At 44.8% G+C, this 18,836-nt stretch overlaps 1 protein-coding gene across 3 annotated transcripts in view; it reads left to right on the top strand.

Moving 5' to 3' along the window:
• FAM13A (family with sequence similarity 13 member A) overlaps positions 1-18,836 on the top strand; it is a 137,902-nt gene that overhangs the window by 59,927 nt on the left and 59,139 nt on the right. Inside the window, exon 1 of one of the 3 annotated variants that reach the window (XM_079990758.1) lies at positions 13,505-13,882. The exons of the other annotated variants lie outside the window; for them this stretch is intronic. Within the exon in view, the coding sequence (XP_079846884.1) occupies positions 13,854-13,882 (29 nt within the window). The 5' untranslated portion in view covers positions 13,505-13,853. Of the gene's footprint in view, positions 1-13,504; positions 13,883-18,836 lie in introns of those variants that run through there. 3 annotated transcript variants of the gene reach the window in all.

Raw genomic sequence — 18,836 nt, 5'->3', positions numbered from 1 at the left:
TGATACTCAACACAATTATAAAACTTATAGAGAAGAAATTTAAAACTGACTTCCAGTTAATCTCACTATACTTTATCTATCCATTACTTTATACCGCACAGTTACATATTTCTTATATAATTTATTTTTACCTCCCTACGGACTTATATTTATACAATATAGGGATCAGTCTAATTCTGCCAAGATATTTCCTTTTATTCCATAGTTTTCTAAATATTCTTTAAAGATTCCCCAATCCTTATAGACTTTTTGTTTTGATTGGCCTCTTAGTCTTCCTGTCGCTTTCGCTAGCTGCAGATATTCTACCATTAGGATTTGCCAATCTTCCATGTTGGGTATTGTGTCACAACCAGTTTTGGTGTCATCAAAAACTGTTTGGGAAGTTCATAGTATTTGTCCCAATGTGTGGTGTTATTATTGATCAAGCAAATAAATGGCTTTTGTTTTTATCTGGAAGTGGGTATTAATGACAGCTTAGAAGTTTCAGTTGGGTCAAAATACTCCTGTATTAAGCCATCTTCATTGGCTAACACTTTGTTTATGGGCTTAATTTTACAGTCAGGGGTCTGTAATCCGGGATATCACATGAGCGTGGTGCCGATAATGCCGGGCTTGCAGGTTCGATTCCCGTATGGGACAGCTGCATATTCCTGCATTGCAGGAGGCTGGACTAGATGATCCTCTGGGTTCCCTTCCAAGTCTACAGTTCTTTGATTCCATCCTCTATGAATCTACCTGAACATGGAGATATACACTGGAGACACGGTTGCTTGCTCCCCCACAGAGACATGGCAGGTAGATGTGAGAGACAGGGCCTTCTCTGTCCTGGCCCCAAAATTGTGGAACGCCTTCCCTGAGAAGGTCCGCCTGGCCCCATCTCCTCTATTTCTATTTTAATTATTCCATGGGAGTTTAAATAGAAAATTAAACTTTTTGAACTGTAGTTGATCTTCTGTTGGCTGATAGATTTTGTTGTTGTTGTTGCTCTCTTGTTTTATAAATACAGTGGTACCTCGGGTTACATACGCTTCAGGTTACATACGCCTCAGGTTACAGACTCCGCCAACCTAGAAATAGTACCTCGGGTTAAGAACTTTGCTTCAGGATAAGAACAGAAATCGTGCTCCGGTGGCGCGGCGGCAGCGGGAGGCCCCATTAGCTAAAGTGGTGCTTCAGGTTAAGAACAGTTTCAGGTTAAGAACGGACCTCCGGAACAAATTAAGTACTTAACCTGAGGTACCACTGTATTTTTTATTGCCCCTTAAAAAAAACCCAACAACAACCAGCCCCTCTGGCTATCTTTTAGATGGGAAAGTAGAATAGAAGCGATCGGAAATAAGTGAATTGGCGTTGCAGGGCTTTGCAGAAACATTTCTTTCTTTAATGTCAGGGTTGTGGGTTCGAGACCTACATTGGGCAAAATATTCCTGCATTGGACTAGATGACCCTCGTGATCCCTTCCAGCTCTATAATTCTCTGATTTTCTGATTCACTGCTTACGTTCCAGATACAGTTTCTCGGACATTTCCCATTATGCAGTGGCGTAGCGTGGGGGGTGCAGGGGGGGCCGGCCGCACCGGGCGCAACATCTGGGGGGGGGGGCGCTCGCTGCCTCCGGAGTCGCCGAAGAGCCTCGGGCGCAGGCTGTAGCAGAGCCCCATGTCTCGCGGAACCGACGAGCTGTGTGCGCGTCCGGGCTGAAGGCGTCCGGCAGGCAGCGGCTCTCAGCGCGGTCCCCGCGCATCAGTGCTGCAGAGGGCGCGCCAGGCAGCCCCTCCTCACAGCCCTGCCGCCGCCGCTGCAGCTGCAGCTTCTGGGCCATGTTGCATTTTCCTCGCCTCTCTGCCCTCCTCCGGGCAAGCGGCGTCGTTTGGGCGGCAGCGCCAGCGGCAACTCGCCTCAGATCACCTGACATGGACCCGCCGCCGCCGCCGTGGCTACCTTACCGTAAATACCCCAGCCCAGGCAGCAGCAAGAAGAAGCTGGGGTGGCTGGGGAGACCCAGCCAGATGGGCGGGGTACAAATAATAAATTATTATTATTATTATTATAAGCTGGCAGCAGCGGCAGGTTAGGGGTTAGGGGCGCAAATTACTTGCCTTGCCCCGGGTTAGGGGGCACAAATTACTTGCCTTGCCCCGGGTGCTGACAACCCACGCTACGCCGCTGCCATTATGGAGTGGGTGGGAAAGAGACTCAAAAGAGTCGAGGTCACCAGCTCTGAATAGGCATGTTTATCTATGCGATCTCAGTCTTGGTTCTGCCACAGCTACAAATGATTTTGAGTGCTATGCGCAGCCCACCTTCCGCCTTTGCCGAAGGAGTTCACCGGAGAATTCCCATGACATGGCAGAAATATTTTTAATCAAGGCAGAGACCGAGTTAGAGAGATTGTACTTGTGTCTACAATTTGAACAATTCCATTGGTGTGCCTCAGGGCCTGGGGCGAAGGAGCTTTTCCTTTTATTGCTTTCTAAGAGACTTGGAGATTGAAAGGTGAGCGATGGAGGCCATGCTCAGCATTGGCCCTCACTGAAACACATCTTAAAATCTCTCCGAAGGGAATCCAATCCATTGGTCGCCCATGTGGCACCCATGGGTGGATATGGACCCACAGAAGCCATCCACAGCACCCAAAGGGCCCCATCCACTCCATTCCATTCTCCCTGCTGAAATTACACTTGAAGGAAGCACTGTGTTGTGGCAAATGGAAAGATTTTTCAAGCTTTGTTGCAGTGTGAACTGGGGAAATTGGAGGGGTCAGTTATTCCCTTCCCAGCTGTGACTACCCCTTGTTGAAAGCGCCATGTTGAAAACACTGGTTTAAGGCTTCAAAGTCGCTTTCTAGGCTAGGTTTATTTGAAGTCTGACTAAATCAACTGGAGCACCGCCAAAACCTGTGCTGCACTCCTCTGTACCCTTTTAAATACAGGCTAGAAAAGCAGCCAGCTCTGTGTAGAAATGCCGTAGTGCCATTTCTTGCTCATAGCAGCAGCTTCTCTGTGGCCAAAAGCCAGGCAGGGTCAAGCGACTCCCAGTTCCAAGAAAACAGTATTTATAGCCTGTTTCAGGTTTACAGAGTGCCTCGCATAGGCCCGGTTCCCCTGGCACTCTAAGCTAAACCTTGGCTCGCTCTCTCAGCAGCTTTGCTCCTCCCTGATCCACAGTGTTCTGGGCCAAGCCAAGGTTTGGCTTGGCTTAACATTCCGTCAGAACTAGGCCGTAGATTATTTCAACCATTCTTACAGCACATCATCCATTTTGCAGATGGGGGGGGGGGGCATGTGGCTGAGATAAAGCTTTATGTCTTGGCTGCCCTGGGCAGCAAAAACCAAAGAGGTGACAGTACTCTGTACCAGTGACCATGTGTGTCCACATAAATAATTTGAGACCAGGTAGGGGAAGGTCTATGACTTGTCCAGTCATAGGTCCAGCTCCGAGGGCCTTCTGGTGGTTCTCTCACAGCAAGAAGTGAAGCTAGAGGGAACCAGGCAGAGGGCCTTCTCGGTAGTGGCGGTAGTGGTAGTTCCCTGTGGAACGCCCTCCCATCAGATGTCAAGGAAATAAACAATTATCAGTGACTTTTAGAAGACACCTGAAGACAGCCCTGTTCACAGAAGTTTTTAATGTTTGATGTTCTATCACTTTTATTATTATTATTATATTCTGTTGGGAGAAGGGATGCGGGTGGAGCTGTGGTCTAAACCACTGAGCCTCTTGGGCTTGCCGATCAGAAGGTTGGCGGTTCGAATCCGCGTGTCTGGGTGATCTCCCGTTGCTCTGTCCCAGCTTCTGCCAACATAGCAGTTCGAAAGCACACAAGGGCAAGTAGATAAATTGTTGCCACTGCGGCGGAAAGATAAATGGTGTTTCTGTGCACTCTGGCTTTCGTCATGGTGTTCCGTTGCGCCAGTAGCGGTTTAGTCATGCTGGCCACATAAATACCTTTAGGACCCCAGGATGGGGAGTGTGCCCCACCCCCAGAAAAACCCATGCTGATGAGTATTGGCACACACAAAAATTGAATATATATATTTGTGTTTGCATTCTGTCCTTTTTTGTGCTATATCTATATATATCACCCCAAGGCTGGATGTGACAATACAAGGGGAAATGGAATCTGAAGTGTCCTTGTGTATTGAAGCAGTCCCAGAAAGGGCCCAGCAAACTGTTACATACGCTGTTCCCGACAGATTGAATGACAGTTTTTAATAACTTGATAGGTTCCCAGAAAGCCCTTTGAGAAACTTGCTGCCAGGCCTCCTCTGAGGGAGCCAAGAAATAGTCAGATAGGCCAGCGTGTGGCAAAATTAACACGTTTTGATGCTGGGTGTCATCTCCCGTAAAGGTCAGTTGCTGACCAGCAATGTATTCTTGTCCAGCTCCACCCAAGACACACACAAGTTCCAGGGGAGCCTATGCAAACAGCTATTTATTGGCTGTGCTCCTTAAAACTTCAGCTGCAGCTGGCTAGTCGTACGCGTTGCCCTTCTTCAGATGACTGACGGCAGAATTACATAATCTGGAGGACTGAGATGTTCACATAATTGTAGGTATCTCGTCTTTACACATGAGTGCAGAGAATGAGTCAGTGAAACGAAGCGACAGCTTTTCAGCTTGTCTCATAGGCTCTTGGTGGAAGGAAAAGCTTAGAATTCTAATAGCTACAAATTGCTTGGAAACCACCAAAGTCGCATTCATAGTAGGGCTGGGCAATATCTGGTTTTCAACATCATGGTATCACCACTAGCTAAACATCGGTGATACACTGATATATTAAGATGTCTGACATAAGGATGGAGCTACAGTATGTAGAGGCATTGGCTGGTCTCATGGTTTCCCCCACATTGTGATTCTTGCATCACACACACACACACACACACACACACACACATCGTGATTATTGCCAGGTCAAAAATTATGAAACCAATATCACGATATGGACTTCAGACCAGTTTTAGATGATGTGTTGATATATCTCCCAGCTCTAGTTCATAGAGAAGGCGTGAAGGGGCTTCCTGGGGTGAAGCCAATACTCCAGATTCCCTGAGATGTTAGTGTCCCATCTGAGCCGGCCTCTATAGTCCATGCCATTGAGAGCCAGTGTGGTGTAGTGGTTAAGAGCGGTAGACTCGTAATCTGGTGAACCAGGTTTGCGTCTCGGCTCCTCCACATGCAGCTGCTGGGTGACCTTGGGCTAGTCACACTTCTCTGAAGTCTCTCAGCCCCATTCACCTCACAGAGTGTTTCTTGTGGGGGAGGAAGGGAAAGGAGAATGTTAGCTGCTTTGAGACTCCTTCGGGTAGTGATAAAGCGGGATATCAAATCCAAACTCTTCTTCATGCTTGGTTCTTTTAGTTTAAATACAGTTTTGCTAAAGTCATTTAGACTTAACCATTCCACTCACACTCTTCAGGCCAATTATAATTATTTACTAATTTACATGCCTTAAGGCAGCAATGGGTAACTCCATCCCTCAAGCCTAACGAGCCCCCACTCCCAAGATGTTTTGCCAAGCCGCACTTCCCCTGGTCTACATGTATGACATCAGGTGTGGGGCAGGTACAGCCTTGGCTGGGGCAAAAGGGGGATTTGCAGGTATTGTCAATCAGCAAGTTTTATTTCAAACCACACGGGCACAGCTAAATCAGATTTCCCCCGTATCCTAATTAGAAATTGCTTTTCTGTCTCTGCTTGGTGTCTCATGTTTCTGAAGAAAGGAAACTGCTACATAATTTATTTAGACAGTTTTGGTGGCATACTGGGAAGACGGCGAACTTTTGGACGGTATCAGCCTAGGGTTTAACTTTCTGAAATCCTTAGTTCTTCTTTTATTATCGGTTTGTAGGTCTCCAGCCTGTTATGGATCATTAAAGGGAATCAATGGATCATTGGGAAATGGATACCAAATATTACATTCCGGCAGTGAGGATCAATCCAGGATCAAGTTGTTGTTTTAGGTCATGGCTTGTTGCCTACGTAACTGATCTGTCCAAATCACAGTTTCCCATATTCAGACAACATTGGAATCTGCAGTTTGCTCCAAATTGCAAAAGGAAGCTTTGAATTTCTTTCTTTCTATGCACAAAGGAGAATGTGCAAACCTGAGGCTCAATCTGACACATTCTCATAGCAGGAAACTATTATGCCTGAACCTGGCTTGTGCGTTTTTGTAAAAACTGGCATTAAGAAGAGCAGAGGGGAAACGCTTGTAGCATTTCCAGATTATAACATTAAAATGAATAGAACAGAGGAAATACGAAGACAATTTGATTTCAAAGTAAATACGTGGTGTTTAATATCCTATCACCCTCAGGCTTGTTTGATTTAGGAAGCGATGGAAGACTCAGGAGGAGTCTGCAGATGAAATTTCAGTGCTCTGTTTTTGATTAAATGGAAAATTCCATTTCGTGCTCTCTCTCTTTTCTGCAAAATCCGGTGACTGGCTTGCTCTAGATACACAGGGGCTTGTGCAATAAAAGAAAAGTAAATGTTCATGTTCTGCCTTAAAATATTGCCACGTAGAGCAGATCCCCAATTTTGGAAAGATGTGTGCCATGGTTTGCAGCTTGGCACTGGGGATGCCCGCTTGGTAAGAATGTATGCACTTCACTAGCTTATCAAGGTTAAAAATAATAATTTTTAAAAAGTGAAGTTATGTCTCTGGTTTCCTCTGTAATTAATGTCTTACGTAATAATAGTATTGGCTGCTAGGCTAATGAAGCTAGGCAGCTTTGTGACATACACCCCTTTCTGTCCAATCCTGATCAGCCCTGTCTGCGTTTAATTTGGGGCAATAGCTATTATTGTTACAGATGCATGAGAAGACTAATTAGCATGGAAGGGCTATATTTGGGATCCATGGATTTTTCTTTTTTATTTCTGCAAACCTTGATGTTCACCCACCGCTGCTAATAACTCTTGTCTTGTGGATCGGTGGTGCTGTTTTGGCTACATTTGCAACTGTACTCATGCCTGGACATCAGGTTATGTTTTCTACACAAGTTTGGGAATTGATCTGCGGAATTGAGCTGTCCTTGCAATGACTTAATTGTTCAAACAAAAAAACAAACCTTAATTCCATTTTGATCAGCCTTTCTTTCTTTCTTTCTTTCTTTCTTTCTTTCTCCCCCCCCCCTCCCTTTTTCAATCTGTTTTGCTTTGCAATATGTTTACTGGTAATGAGTTGCAGTATTTCTTATGAGAATAATGCAATATTAACTCATTTTTCTTCTGAGTATTTTGAGTTCACAACTCCTGTATCTGAAGAAATATTGTTGGGGTTCATTAATAAAGGAGATCTTTCTATCTTAAAGAAGGAAAGAAAGAAAGAAATGTATTTTCCAGGCTCCCCTGTGCTCTTTCTGCATCAGTTCTTAGAAAGCCTCTGCAAGATTTTGGCCGGCACAGCACATAGCTGACTCCATCTTCCCATCCCTGTGAGATATATCCTGCAAGGCAGCAGAGGTGTAGGTTCAGAGTTTTCCTTCTCCTCGATGGGCTGCCTTGTGAGTTTGACAAGCTCCATCTGCCCCTCACTTCCCTCTACAGCACTTACAGAAACCGCCTTCTTGACCACTGGATCCACCATTGGTCTTGTCCGCTTAATCCGTTTCAGCCTGTCTTTTCATGCAGAAGAAGTCCCTAACTCAGCAAGGGTTTGAGACCCATCAGCTACCCACACTTGGTTTAGCTGGCCAGTCAAAAAGCCCTTCCTTGGGTGTAGCTATTGGCACATGCTGACAGCTTCTAGGAGCCACAGGTGAGAGCTGAGTTCAGGGTGGGGACCAGAGGTGGACAAACTACCCTATAAGGAACAGTATACCCGAAGGAGTGTTGTTCAGCCTGGACACTGAGGTCCAGCTCCAAGGGCCTTCTGGCAGTTCCCTCCCTGAAAGAAGTGAGGTTACAGGGAACCAGGCAGAGGGCCTTTTCGGTAGTGGCACCCGCCCTGTGGAACGCCCTCCCGTCAGATGTCAAGGAAATAAGCAACTATCTGACTTTCAGAAGACATCTGAAGGCATCCCTGTTTAGGGAAGTTGTTAATGTTTGATGTTTTATCGTATTTTTAATATTTTATTGGAAGCTATCCTGAGTGGCTGGGGAAACCTAGACAGATGGGCAGGGTATAAATAAATAAATAAATAAATAAATATTACTATTATTAATTATTGTTATGACGTGTCCCCCACCAAAGTTACTCCTCCTCCCCTAACACCCTATACACCCCATGGGAAATTTATTTTATTTTATTTTATTTTATTTTATTTTATTTTATTTTATTTTATTTTATTTTATTTTATTTTATTTTATTTTATTTTATTCTGCTCTTCACCTGCAGATTTCAGGGCGGTTCACAGCATAAACATACAAGATAAAAACACAAAATACACAATGAAAACAAGACCCAAACAAAACAATAACCCCCTTCTGCCACCTCCCACAAGCGCATTTAAAAGCGTATATAATCAGCCAAAGGCCTAGTAGAAGAGGAATCCCATGAGCATCCGGTTGGCCACTGTGTGGAGAGCATGCAGGACTAGATGGGCCTTTCGCCTGATCCCAAGGGGCTCTTTTTAGGTTCATAACTCTCCCCAGAAGAACCTCTCCGCTTTCGCCACATTGTGTATTACTGCCAAAGCATCGTTAGGTTGAGATCTACTTCTCAGCTGGACTGTTAATATTTAGAATCATTAAACAAACAGCTTAACGGCACATTAAAACCGAGACACTTCACAGTTTGTCAGCATCTGTTTATGTGCTACTATTATTCTGTGCTCCGTCCTCCCAAGGCCACAGCAGCATGCATGCTAGGTCACTGTTTATGTTTTGAATGGAGCGTTTCCCTTGCCTGCAAGGCAAACTCAAGAGGAAGAAGCCGTAAGCTTCTGTATCTGGTGTTTGATGGGGTCATTTGGTTCTCAAAAACTCCATTCAATTCACATGGCCTGTGTTCAAACTCACCGCTCTAAACACATACTTTAGAAGGTCCTGGCTGTAGATTACCCCCTAAACTAGTGCCTGGGATCATTTACTATCCCTGCCAAACATAGTTCCTTGGCACAGAAGTCGCAAGATGATATATTTTAGAGGATCAGCCACAGCTAATAGTTTTTAAATGGCACAAGGTTTGCAGTTTCACAGAACTCTCCTGTAATGGTTGTAAGGGGTTACTTGTGCGTAAGTTGCCTTCAGTTTTGGTTAGATTGCCTGGTCAACCATGCTTTGGCTGACAGCTCACACTCCGTGGCTGGTCAGTCACTTGCAGAATCCATCAGTGGGCGTTTCTTGAACCTCTTCCAGCATAAGAGCTGTTTGACACCAAGTCTCCTCCTACTCTCCCTGCGCGGAACTCGTCTGCGCAAGTAAGGGGAAGGCAGAGGCGTTCTGATGTCAGTTCCCTGACATCTCCATCAGGCTGTATTTGGAACAGAGAGAGAAGAATTTTAACCTAACTCCAAAAATGTATAATGGGAGAGGTACTTCTGCAGCCAGTGATTCACAGGTGCATGTATCAACCAACAAATCTCTGACTATTTCACTCGATAGTTGATCCTAAGCAATCCCTTCTACCCCCTCCAATAATTGATTGGCACCATGGATCTATTGGTTGGGGGCCCTTCATATAGGCCTGCTTCAGTCTCCTGCAAGCTGACACCCTCCAGAGGTTTTTGACTACAACTCTCATCATCCCCAGTCAGCACACCAATGGCCACTCTGGCTAGGACTGATGGGAGCTATCCAAAAACATCTGAAGAGAGTACCAGGCTGGGGAAGGTTGGTCTTCATAACGTTACAGACACATAATGGGAAGAACAGCCAGATAGGCTGTGCAAATTTAGAAACTGCCAGGAATCTGGGGGGAAGTGGCAGAAATATCAGTTGAGTTGCATCCCTCAAGGGTTTGACGGAAAGTTTGCCCCAAACTAATTCTGAAACAAATTACTTACAGGGATGTCTAAAGACAAAGCTTTTCCATATTCCATTAACATATACACGCAAGGTTATATATATAACCCGGGTGGTGCTGTGGGTTAAACCACAGAGCTTAGGACTTGCCGATCAGAAGGTCAGCAGTTCGAATCCCCGCAACGGGGTGAGATCCCGTTGCTCAGCCCCTGCTCCTGCCAACCTAGCAGTTCGAAAGCATGTCAAAGTGCAAGTAGATAAATAGGTACCACTCTGGTGGGAAGGTAAACGGCGTTTCCGTGTGCTGCTCTGATTCGCCAGAAGCGGCTTAGTCATGCTGGCCACATGACCTGGAAACTGTACGCCAGCTCCCTCGGCCAATAAAGCGAGATGAGCGCCGCAACCACAGAATCGGTCATGACTGGACCTAATGGTCAGGGGTCCTTTTACCTTTACCTATATACACACACACACACACAAATTTTGTTTCATTTTTGAAAATGAAAATCAGACCTTGAGACTTTTTTGAAAAAAACAAACAAACCTGTAAATATTAAAAAATACTCTGTATCAGAATATTTTAAAGTCATTAAAGAAAGCATGCATAAGGTACGCAGTGTGACCAAGGGATGCAATACCTGGTTTTAAGAATGATACAGTAGTATCAATAGCTGTAAACTGGCATTATTGTTTTGGAAATATATGAAGGAGTGTCAATGGGAAACCTCACTCTGCATGTCCCATGCTCCTGGGTTGTGTCAGTGATGTATACAGGCACACATGCCTTATTTGTATGTCGGTGACAGGTCCAGAATTAAGGAGTAAGAAATAATTCAGGCTAGTTCGCAAAAGAAAATAGCTGTTATTAAATATTTGGCTGGTCAAGTAAATCACGTGATTTCCAGTATCTGCTTAAAAGGAGCAGAAGTTTCTAGGTTTTATTAATCACTTACAGATGTGCACATCTCCAGCTGGGTGCATGACCACTGTGTGAGAGAGAAGGAAAGGGAGAATGTGCTATCTGAATTTCAACAGTTCGTTTTTAATATTTATATATATACTTGAAACCTTGCTCCTTTAATTGCCCACTTTTTCCTTTGAATGCCGTCTTCTTTTTCTTCTTCCACACTTTGTTTATAAAGGGTTGTATCCAACAAAGTCATCCTGTTCGTGCAAAGACTTCCATTTGTGCAGCAGAACTTGCCCTCCCTCCCTCTCCTCCCTGCACTCCTTAAAATCTGCTCTGGGGATTCCCCTAACCTTCCAGGAGCAGATTTTGGAGGCTCATGGGGAGAGGAAAGGGGAGAATTCTTCTGTGCAAGCAGAAGTCCTTACGCAGACAGGATGGCTTTGTTGGACAAAACATGGTTATTTTAGCAATGAATTTAAAAATCAAAGAAACCACAGTCAATGCAAAATATATAATAAAATTTACCCAACACCGTCAAACAACAATATCATCAATAATGAAAACAATAAACTACTTTTACCCTGTTACAAACACGTGAAAGGAAACTAGAACAAAAATGATTATGAAATAACCAGTGCCCCCAAAACACAAAACAAAACAAAATAAGAAGCTGGTACTGCGCACACCTTTTGTGACTGGACTTTATGTAAGTATGCATAGGATTGCAGCCTAACTATGCATTTTCATTTGCAAGGGGAGAAAGTTTTAGTTATCCCGCCCTGGGGATATATTATGAAGGGCTATGTATAAAAGCCTTAAATAAATACTTCTCAGAGAAGCAACTGTTAGTCTGTTGCCACAAAAACAGCAGTCTGTTCATTCAGAATTGTGTTGATACATGCACTTGTTCTATATGTGTTTCTATTGCATTGTGAAATTGCTTCAAGATGCTTCCTTGGAAGTGATTCATAAATGACGACTGTGTTTATTGAGCATTTGTCCTTATTTGTTTGCGCAAAGTTTGCAGGGAGGTTAGATGACGTGGGCTATTTATCGTACGTTAATTCTTATTTGTTTCTGCGGAGATCACGCCATGTTGCATCAAGCAACAGCCAACCCACACCTTCCAGCGCATTACCCATCACTTCCCTTCCTGCAAAAAGAAAAAATATTTTGCGGGGAAAGTGGGTTTGTGGCGGAATAAACTTTACTTGAGCATCCCAAATGTGCCCATGATTGAATCCGAACCTAAAACAGCAGCACCATTAGATGGGCTTATGTGTTTGTGGATTTTGCGAATCATGGGCGTAGCCAGGATTTTATGTTGGGAGGGGTAGGACACCCACCTGACAACATCCTCTGTCCGGCTTTCTCTTGCAGATTCAGAATGAAATGTCTCAACAACACTTGTTGTTGTTGTTCTTTTTTTAATTAATTTCTTTGGACCCCAAGTGCTCAGAAAAATCTGTTAAAATCTTTCTACAATTTCTACTTTTTTTTATTTACTTGATTTGGGGGCCACCTCCCCACCCCAGCCCCCAGCCCCTGGCTTTGCCCATGACTACCATGCTGTGGGTTAAACCACAGAGCCTAGGACTTGCCGATCAGAAGGTCGGCGGTTTGAACCCCCATGACGGGGTGAGCTCCCGTTGCTCGGTCCTTCCTCCTGCCAACCTAGCAGTTCGAAAGCACGTCAAAGTGCAAGTAGATAAATAGGTACCGCTCTGGCGGGAAGGTACGTGGCGTTTCCATGCACTGCTCTGGTTCACCAGAAGCGGCTTAATCATGCTGGCCACATGACCCGGAAGCTGTACGCCGGCTCCCTCGGCCATTAAAGTGAGATGAGCGCCGCAACCCCAGAGTCGGCCACGACTGGACCTAATGGTCAGGGGTCCCTTTACCTTTACCTTACCATCAAGAAGGCAAGTATCGCTTGCCCTCATTTCTGCCTTCCACAATAAATTCTTTTGCTGGTCTTTAACAAGGCGTTCCCCAAGACACTTTTGCTTGCTGTTACCTAAAAAGCTCCCGGGGGGGGGGCTTGTGCCAGTGCACTGGAAAGATGCTCTGGTTTGTTTGCTCTTTCCCCTCCCCAAAATGAATAAGTGACAGCGACGTGCTTAACGTGATGTCTGGAGAGGCTTGCACAGCGAAAGCGCTGCATGCGGCGCGCGAGGTCCCATCGCCCAGACCTTGGCGATGGGACTTGGCGCACGTAGGATGCTTTTGCAGGAGGAAACCGGTCGTTGCAGCTTTATTCCGGCGTCCTGATTTGGGTTTTCCACTCCTCTCCCCCAACCCCACTTTCCCATCAGTCAATAACAAGCCCCCTATTTTTTTATTTTTTTTTTGACTTGCAGAGGCTGCAAAGGTCCCCAAATCATCTTCTTTTTTCCTCCCCCGCCTCCCATGCTGTGCTGAAAGTCCCTTTTTTATCGCCTCCCTCTCTGGCTTCTCAAGCTCCATTGGGCGCAGTTGAGTGACAGGCGGGGCGGAATTGTTGGGGAAAGTTTCAAGTTACCCGGGATGGCGATGCGCCTACGAGGAGGAGGAGGAGGAGGAGGCGAGCGAGCAGCCTGAACTGGTTGTCACCCGCTGCTATTTCTGATTGGCTGGATGCTTCAGCTGCTTCCTTGGGAACAAAAGGTCAAAGTGGACTCGGAGGGTGGCTTTATATTTTTCTTTGCACGGGCGCACAAAAAAGGGGGAAGACCTCGAGCGGGCTGGAAACCTGAAGCCTCTCCCTTCGCGCACGGTAAATAATCGGCAGCTTGCAAAGGGAGAGCGTGTCTCTCTGAATGTCTCCGGTAGCTTTAGAGCACTGAATCCGGAGTCAGGCAGGAAGGAAGCGACGGGTTGGAGCCTTCAGCGCTGCTGGCTGCGGGCAGGGATTTTTATTTTTATTTTTATTTTTATTTTTGGTTTAAAAAAAAAAAGATTTGTGCTAGGCTAGCCCGAGACTACGGTGCAGTGCAGAGAGGAAGAAGTAAAGGAGGTCAGCTCCCAGTTTCCCGTTCAGAGAAAACTTTCAGGAATGGCTTGTGAAATCATGTCTCTGCAAAGGTAAAAAAAACCTCGTGTTTCGTCGTCGTTTGTTTGTTTGTAATCATGTTTCAAATGGAGGGATCTGATCGGGGCAATTTTCTGCCCAGCTGCCTGTTAATCTGCTCAGGCTGTTTGCTAAACAGTTTCTTTTTCTCTGATCTTGCTGGGATACATTTGCAATAATGCAGAAATACTGCGTCTTTGAATTCTGCGTGCTTTATATCCAACCCCCGCCGCCGCCCAAAATAAGACACCATGTGCATGTCTAGGGAGGCTGTAGAATAATAACTCACTGCAAATATACCCAGGTTATATGCTTTTTTATTTTCCCAAAAGGTTGCTTATGTTATGGTTACATATTGCTCTAATTCCATGATTTTTAACCATGCAATACCGTAGGCATGTCTACTTGGAAGTAAGAGCTATTAAGCCTCACTGACTTGCAGCCTAAATGTTAATAACAGCGCAGATTTTCTCTACCACGTGTCACAAGTTTAGATTCTCTGGTTATTCCAGGTTGGTTTAGTATAGAATGAAACTTTTCTGTCCCCTGGACCAGATCGTGGGAAAATGGACATAGTTGGATTTTCAGCATTTAAGCAGCAGGCTGGTTTTTACAGAATGAACCCAAGTAAATTTTGGCTGCAATTGTCTAACTTAACTGGGATCATATCCTACTGAACACAGTGAGCACTGCTCCTGAGTCAACCTGAATAGGAAGTTGAGATATTATGTTGTATAGAGCAAGATTCCCCAAAATTCTGAGTTTGTTTAGTCCATGATAAGCTTGTGAAGTTGTCTTCGAACCCAGCCCAAATTCTTAGGAATGTCAATGAAGCAAAGTCAAGAAATATCAATATATAATCAACATTTATTAATCAGTCACCATTGCTAGGTTTATGAAATGTAAAAATAAATAAAGAATACTGTTATAGTGTGGTATCGTCTTATTAAATGCAGAGGTTCCTCGCTGGCATGAGAGGTGCACTCTGTACATGCTCATGCCTTTCCACACCAAGACTCATGGTTACAAAAGATTTATTTTTATTTTTTTGCACAGTCCCACTGACCCCACTGGTCAATATCAACCGCTTTGAAGACCTCTGTCTTAGGGCAGAAACGTGTTTTCGATAAAAGCTGGAGAAGGAGTGTTGTCGTCTGCTAGTAAATGGGTATTTTAATGTATTTGCTTCTCTATTTCTGACTTGCTGAGGTGCCTTTACATGTCTTTTGTACTTCAGTCTTAACACATGTAATTTGTAAGTGAGTTCTCTCTTGAGTAGGCTTGTCCAGGATTGAAGTGCCCTAAACCAGTGTTTTTCAAGCACTGCTCCGCGGCACACCAGTGTGCCGCGAGATGTTGCCTGGTGTGCTGTGGGAAAAATTGAAAAATTCGAAAGATTTAAAAATAAAGTATTTTATAATTTTTCATATTTCTGTTTACTTACTATTTCATAATAAAGTAATTTTAAAATACTTTATTTGTGTTTATTTGATACCTATTCAAGAGAATTACTTTATATATAGTCAATATAGGCACAGAGCTAATTTTTTTAACATTTTCTAATGGTGGTGTGCCTCGTTATTTTTTTCATGAAACAAGTGTGCCTTTGCCCAAAAAAGGTTGAAAAACACTGCCCTAAACAGTACTTATTGTGATGCATCCTTAACAGTGAAAGGGGAGCAATGGGTTGGGAATGCTGCCTTGCTTTTTGAAATATCTGTGTAGAGTTTTCAGGGCAATGGTTTTATTTCAAAGTGCCTCGGGGACAGTCAAAACATTGCTTTTTATGATTTAACACAGGCCAGCAGCTTCTTCCCCTGTGTGTGTGTGTGTGTGTGTGTGTGTGTGTGGCGAGTGAGTGACAGAGCATGCTTGCTCATGTCAAAATAGAATACGATAAAACTATTTTGAAGCTGGGTTTTATAGACAAGCTGCCAGGTCTGTGAAGAGGGAAAAGTATAAATACCATTTCAAGCATTAACAGGATCGTAATAGTTTCTGAGTCCTCTTATGGCTGCCTATAAAAACTGTTTGTGCCATAAATAGTGTGGTTTAATCTAGCGTGCTGACTTCATCTAGAAAATAAAAGGAACTCCATTGCGATATTAATAATACTGCTTGCTTACATATATTTTCTGAGCCTACAGGAATTTTTGTCCTTACACTTAGAATAAAAAGCATCAAAACCTGCTGCCCAAACATCTTTCATTAATGCTGACTTGAGTAAACTCTGCCCCTGTCAAGTATACCAACTCTGCTTTGCACTATAGTCGCTCTCAAGAGAGCTCCGTCTTTGATTCCAAGAATTGCTGCTCCACTCTTGTAACTGAACAGCTTTGGCTCATGAGAAACATCTGCCTCCCTTTAATCTCTTGGGGATCCTGAGCAGTGTAGCAGTTCATATCTCTCCATTGGAACACTCAACTGGAAATGTGTTCTCTAGGAAAATAGCATTCCTGTACTGAGAAGTCTTGATGGTGCTTCATAATTTTGTCAATTAAATATTTAGCTTAGGGGCTATGTGTTCGAGAAGTTCGGTTTGCTGTATTGATTCGTAAAAATAATTCTAACAAAGGCCTCCTCAAAACAAATATTTCTGTTTTTCCTTATAATTTTATTTTTGCAGCTGATTTTCAGCAAGTACCCTGTTTAAACCGAGTAAGGGCTTGGTGGGTCCGTAAGCTGTTCAGAACTTAGAATTGTAAAGTTGGAAGGGACCTCCAGAGTCACCAAGTCACCTCTGCAATACAGGAATATTTTGCCCACCATGTGCCTCAAACCCACAACCCTGAGATTAAGAGTCTCCTGCTTTACCAACTAAGCTATCCTGGCAGAACTAAACTTGTTTTAGGCACAGATTTTGCTCCCTTGACTCAAGCCTTCTCACAAGTGGACTGTACCATTTCAGGCTATGGGTGGAAATTCACATCCCTTAATGCTTCTTTCCATAACAAAATTCCCCTCCCCTTAAAATTTTTTGATCCTAGTATTTTCCTCTCATGTTCAGGGCTTTTCTTCGTGTGGAGGAGCATTAAAAAAAGCCAGAGAGTTGGAGATGGTACAGTCCACAGACACATGCTTTCCCTCTCATATCTCTCCTTTGGGTACAGGCAAGGAAACAAGTGAAGTTGCTATGGGCCATGAAATGAAAAGCTCTTTGGAGTGTGATCTTGACTCTTACCCCACCCCGAAAGAAAGTACCATTCTAGTTCTCACCGACCTTGACTAATTATTCCATTAGTCATGCACTCTGAACCACATGCATGGGCCTGAGCCAAATCCTGGGGGCTGTAAACATAAGCAGTCGCTTTTATGATGCCAACAGACTACTGTTTCAGCTCCTAAAGCTGAATTCTATTGCCATCATCATCATCATCGTTAAACAGTGGGGCCTATTGTTATCTAATGTGTCAATAAAGAACTGGAGGAAGGGCCATAGCTCAAAGATTGCAAAATGTACCAGATTTAATCTCCAGGTAGGGGCTGCAGCCATCCAGGGTCTTTGTTTGTACTGAGCTAGATGAAGGATGGTCTTGAATGTGGAAGCTGCAGTAGATCCAGGGTGGAATATAATGCTCCCATTGTTTTAGCATTTCAGGATGCAAGTTTTGTCCCCATATACCCTTCATGGTCAAGATGTAGCTCCCCCCTCCCATTGTTTGCTCAGATCTTGAAACCGAATACTTTTTTCTCACTCTGCCGGCTGTGTGTTGAGTCCACCTTACACGGAAGAGGCATTATCATGGACTTTTCACACATTGGTGGGGTGGTCCCTTGCCTTGGCGCAAAGCTCTTCTGGAAAATGCCAGCACTGTGCAAAACCATGAGTGAGAAGTTGGTGCCTGTTCAGAGGCACTTGCAATAGCAACTGATGGACAGAAAGCGGTTTTCGATGGAGAGGTAGTGAGAATGAGGTTCAAAAGGCAAGGCAACTGTTAATGGCAAGTGCGGAAGGAGTTGAAGTGTAAGTGGTTGGTCTTCTTGGTCTTCTAACTCAGTGTTGAACTGGCTGGCAACAGCTCTCAAGCTGAGGGCCGCAGACAGGGAGACTTCCCCAGTGTTGAAGGTTGAACCTGGCACCCTTTATGTGCCAAGTGTGTGGCGTTCACCAGCTCTGCGTGGTGATATCCAGAACTGAACCTGAAACCCTTAGCATGGGCCCCTCGCTGCTTAAGTCCTGCTTCTGCTGGGTTGCTTTTGTGAAAGTCTCTTCTAAAGATGGTGGCTTGATTGGTGGCAAGGGACTCTGTTTGAGGCAGAAAGGAAAAGCGGGGGGGATGGGACGACGACCCAATGCTTGGCGGATTATTAGCAGATTGCATAGTAATGCATTAACCTGTGAACATGTTGGCATACAGTTCTGCAAAGGGTACTGTCAGATGGCAATGGTGGTTGCTCGTGAGTAACCAGGCAGGACTCCGACCTGTCTTTTACAGGTTTTATTTAGGCGCAAAAACTATTTACAGTGCAGAACCACAAGTTCATATCTGCCTCAATTGCTAGCAGAATCGGGGAGTGGTCGTTTCCGGGTCCTCCCCCAGCATAAGAGCTTAATCACCCCCAGCCTTCTCCTTCCTTCTTTGCGTTTTACACCTCTGCGCAAGGTGGGTGATGGAAGCGGCATGCTTCCCTCCTGGCTGGCTTGGCCAGGAGCGGCGCTAAGGCTCCCAGCAGCATCCTCTAACCCTTTCCCCTCCTTTACCCGGGTGCTGGGGCTGACGAGGTATGGTGCTGGGGCTCCCAGCAGCATCCTGTGGTCCCTTCCCCACTGGAGGTGTGGCTTTCCCCACCGCAGGAAGAGGAACTGCTTTTCAAGATTTTCAGAGGTTCCCTGTATCCCAACTGCCCCTCTGCCTCCCTTCCCTGTTCCGATGGCAGTCCCCTGACAGGTCCCCTAGTCCAGGGATGTGGGATCCTTTGCACACCCACACAGGGTAGAGAGAGCAGTAAACAGAACTGCTGCCCTCC

The sequence above is a fragment of the Podarcis cretensis genome, assembly GCF_951804945.1.
Source record: "Podarcis cretensis genome assembly, chromosome: 9".
Lineage (NCBI taxonomy): Eukaryota > Metazoa > Chordata > Lepidosauria > Squamata > Lacertidae > Podarcis > Podarcis cretensis.
The sequence above is the reverse complement of the archived record's forward strand: the minus strand, read 5'-3'. Positions and strand labels throughout refer to the sequence as shown.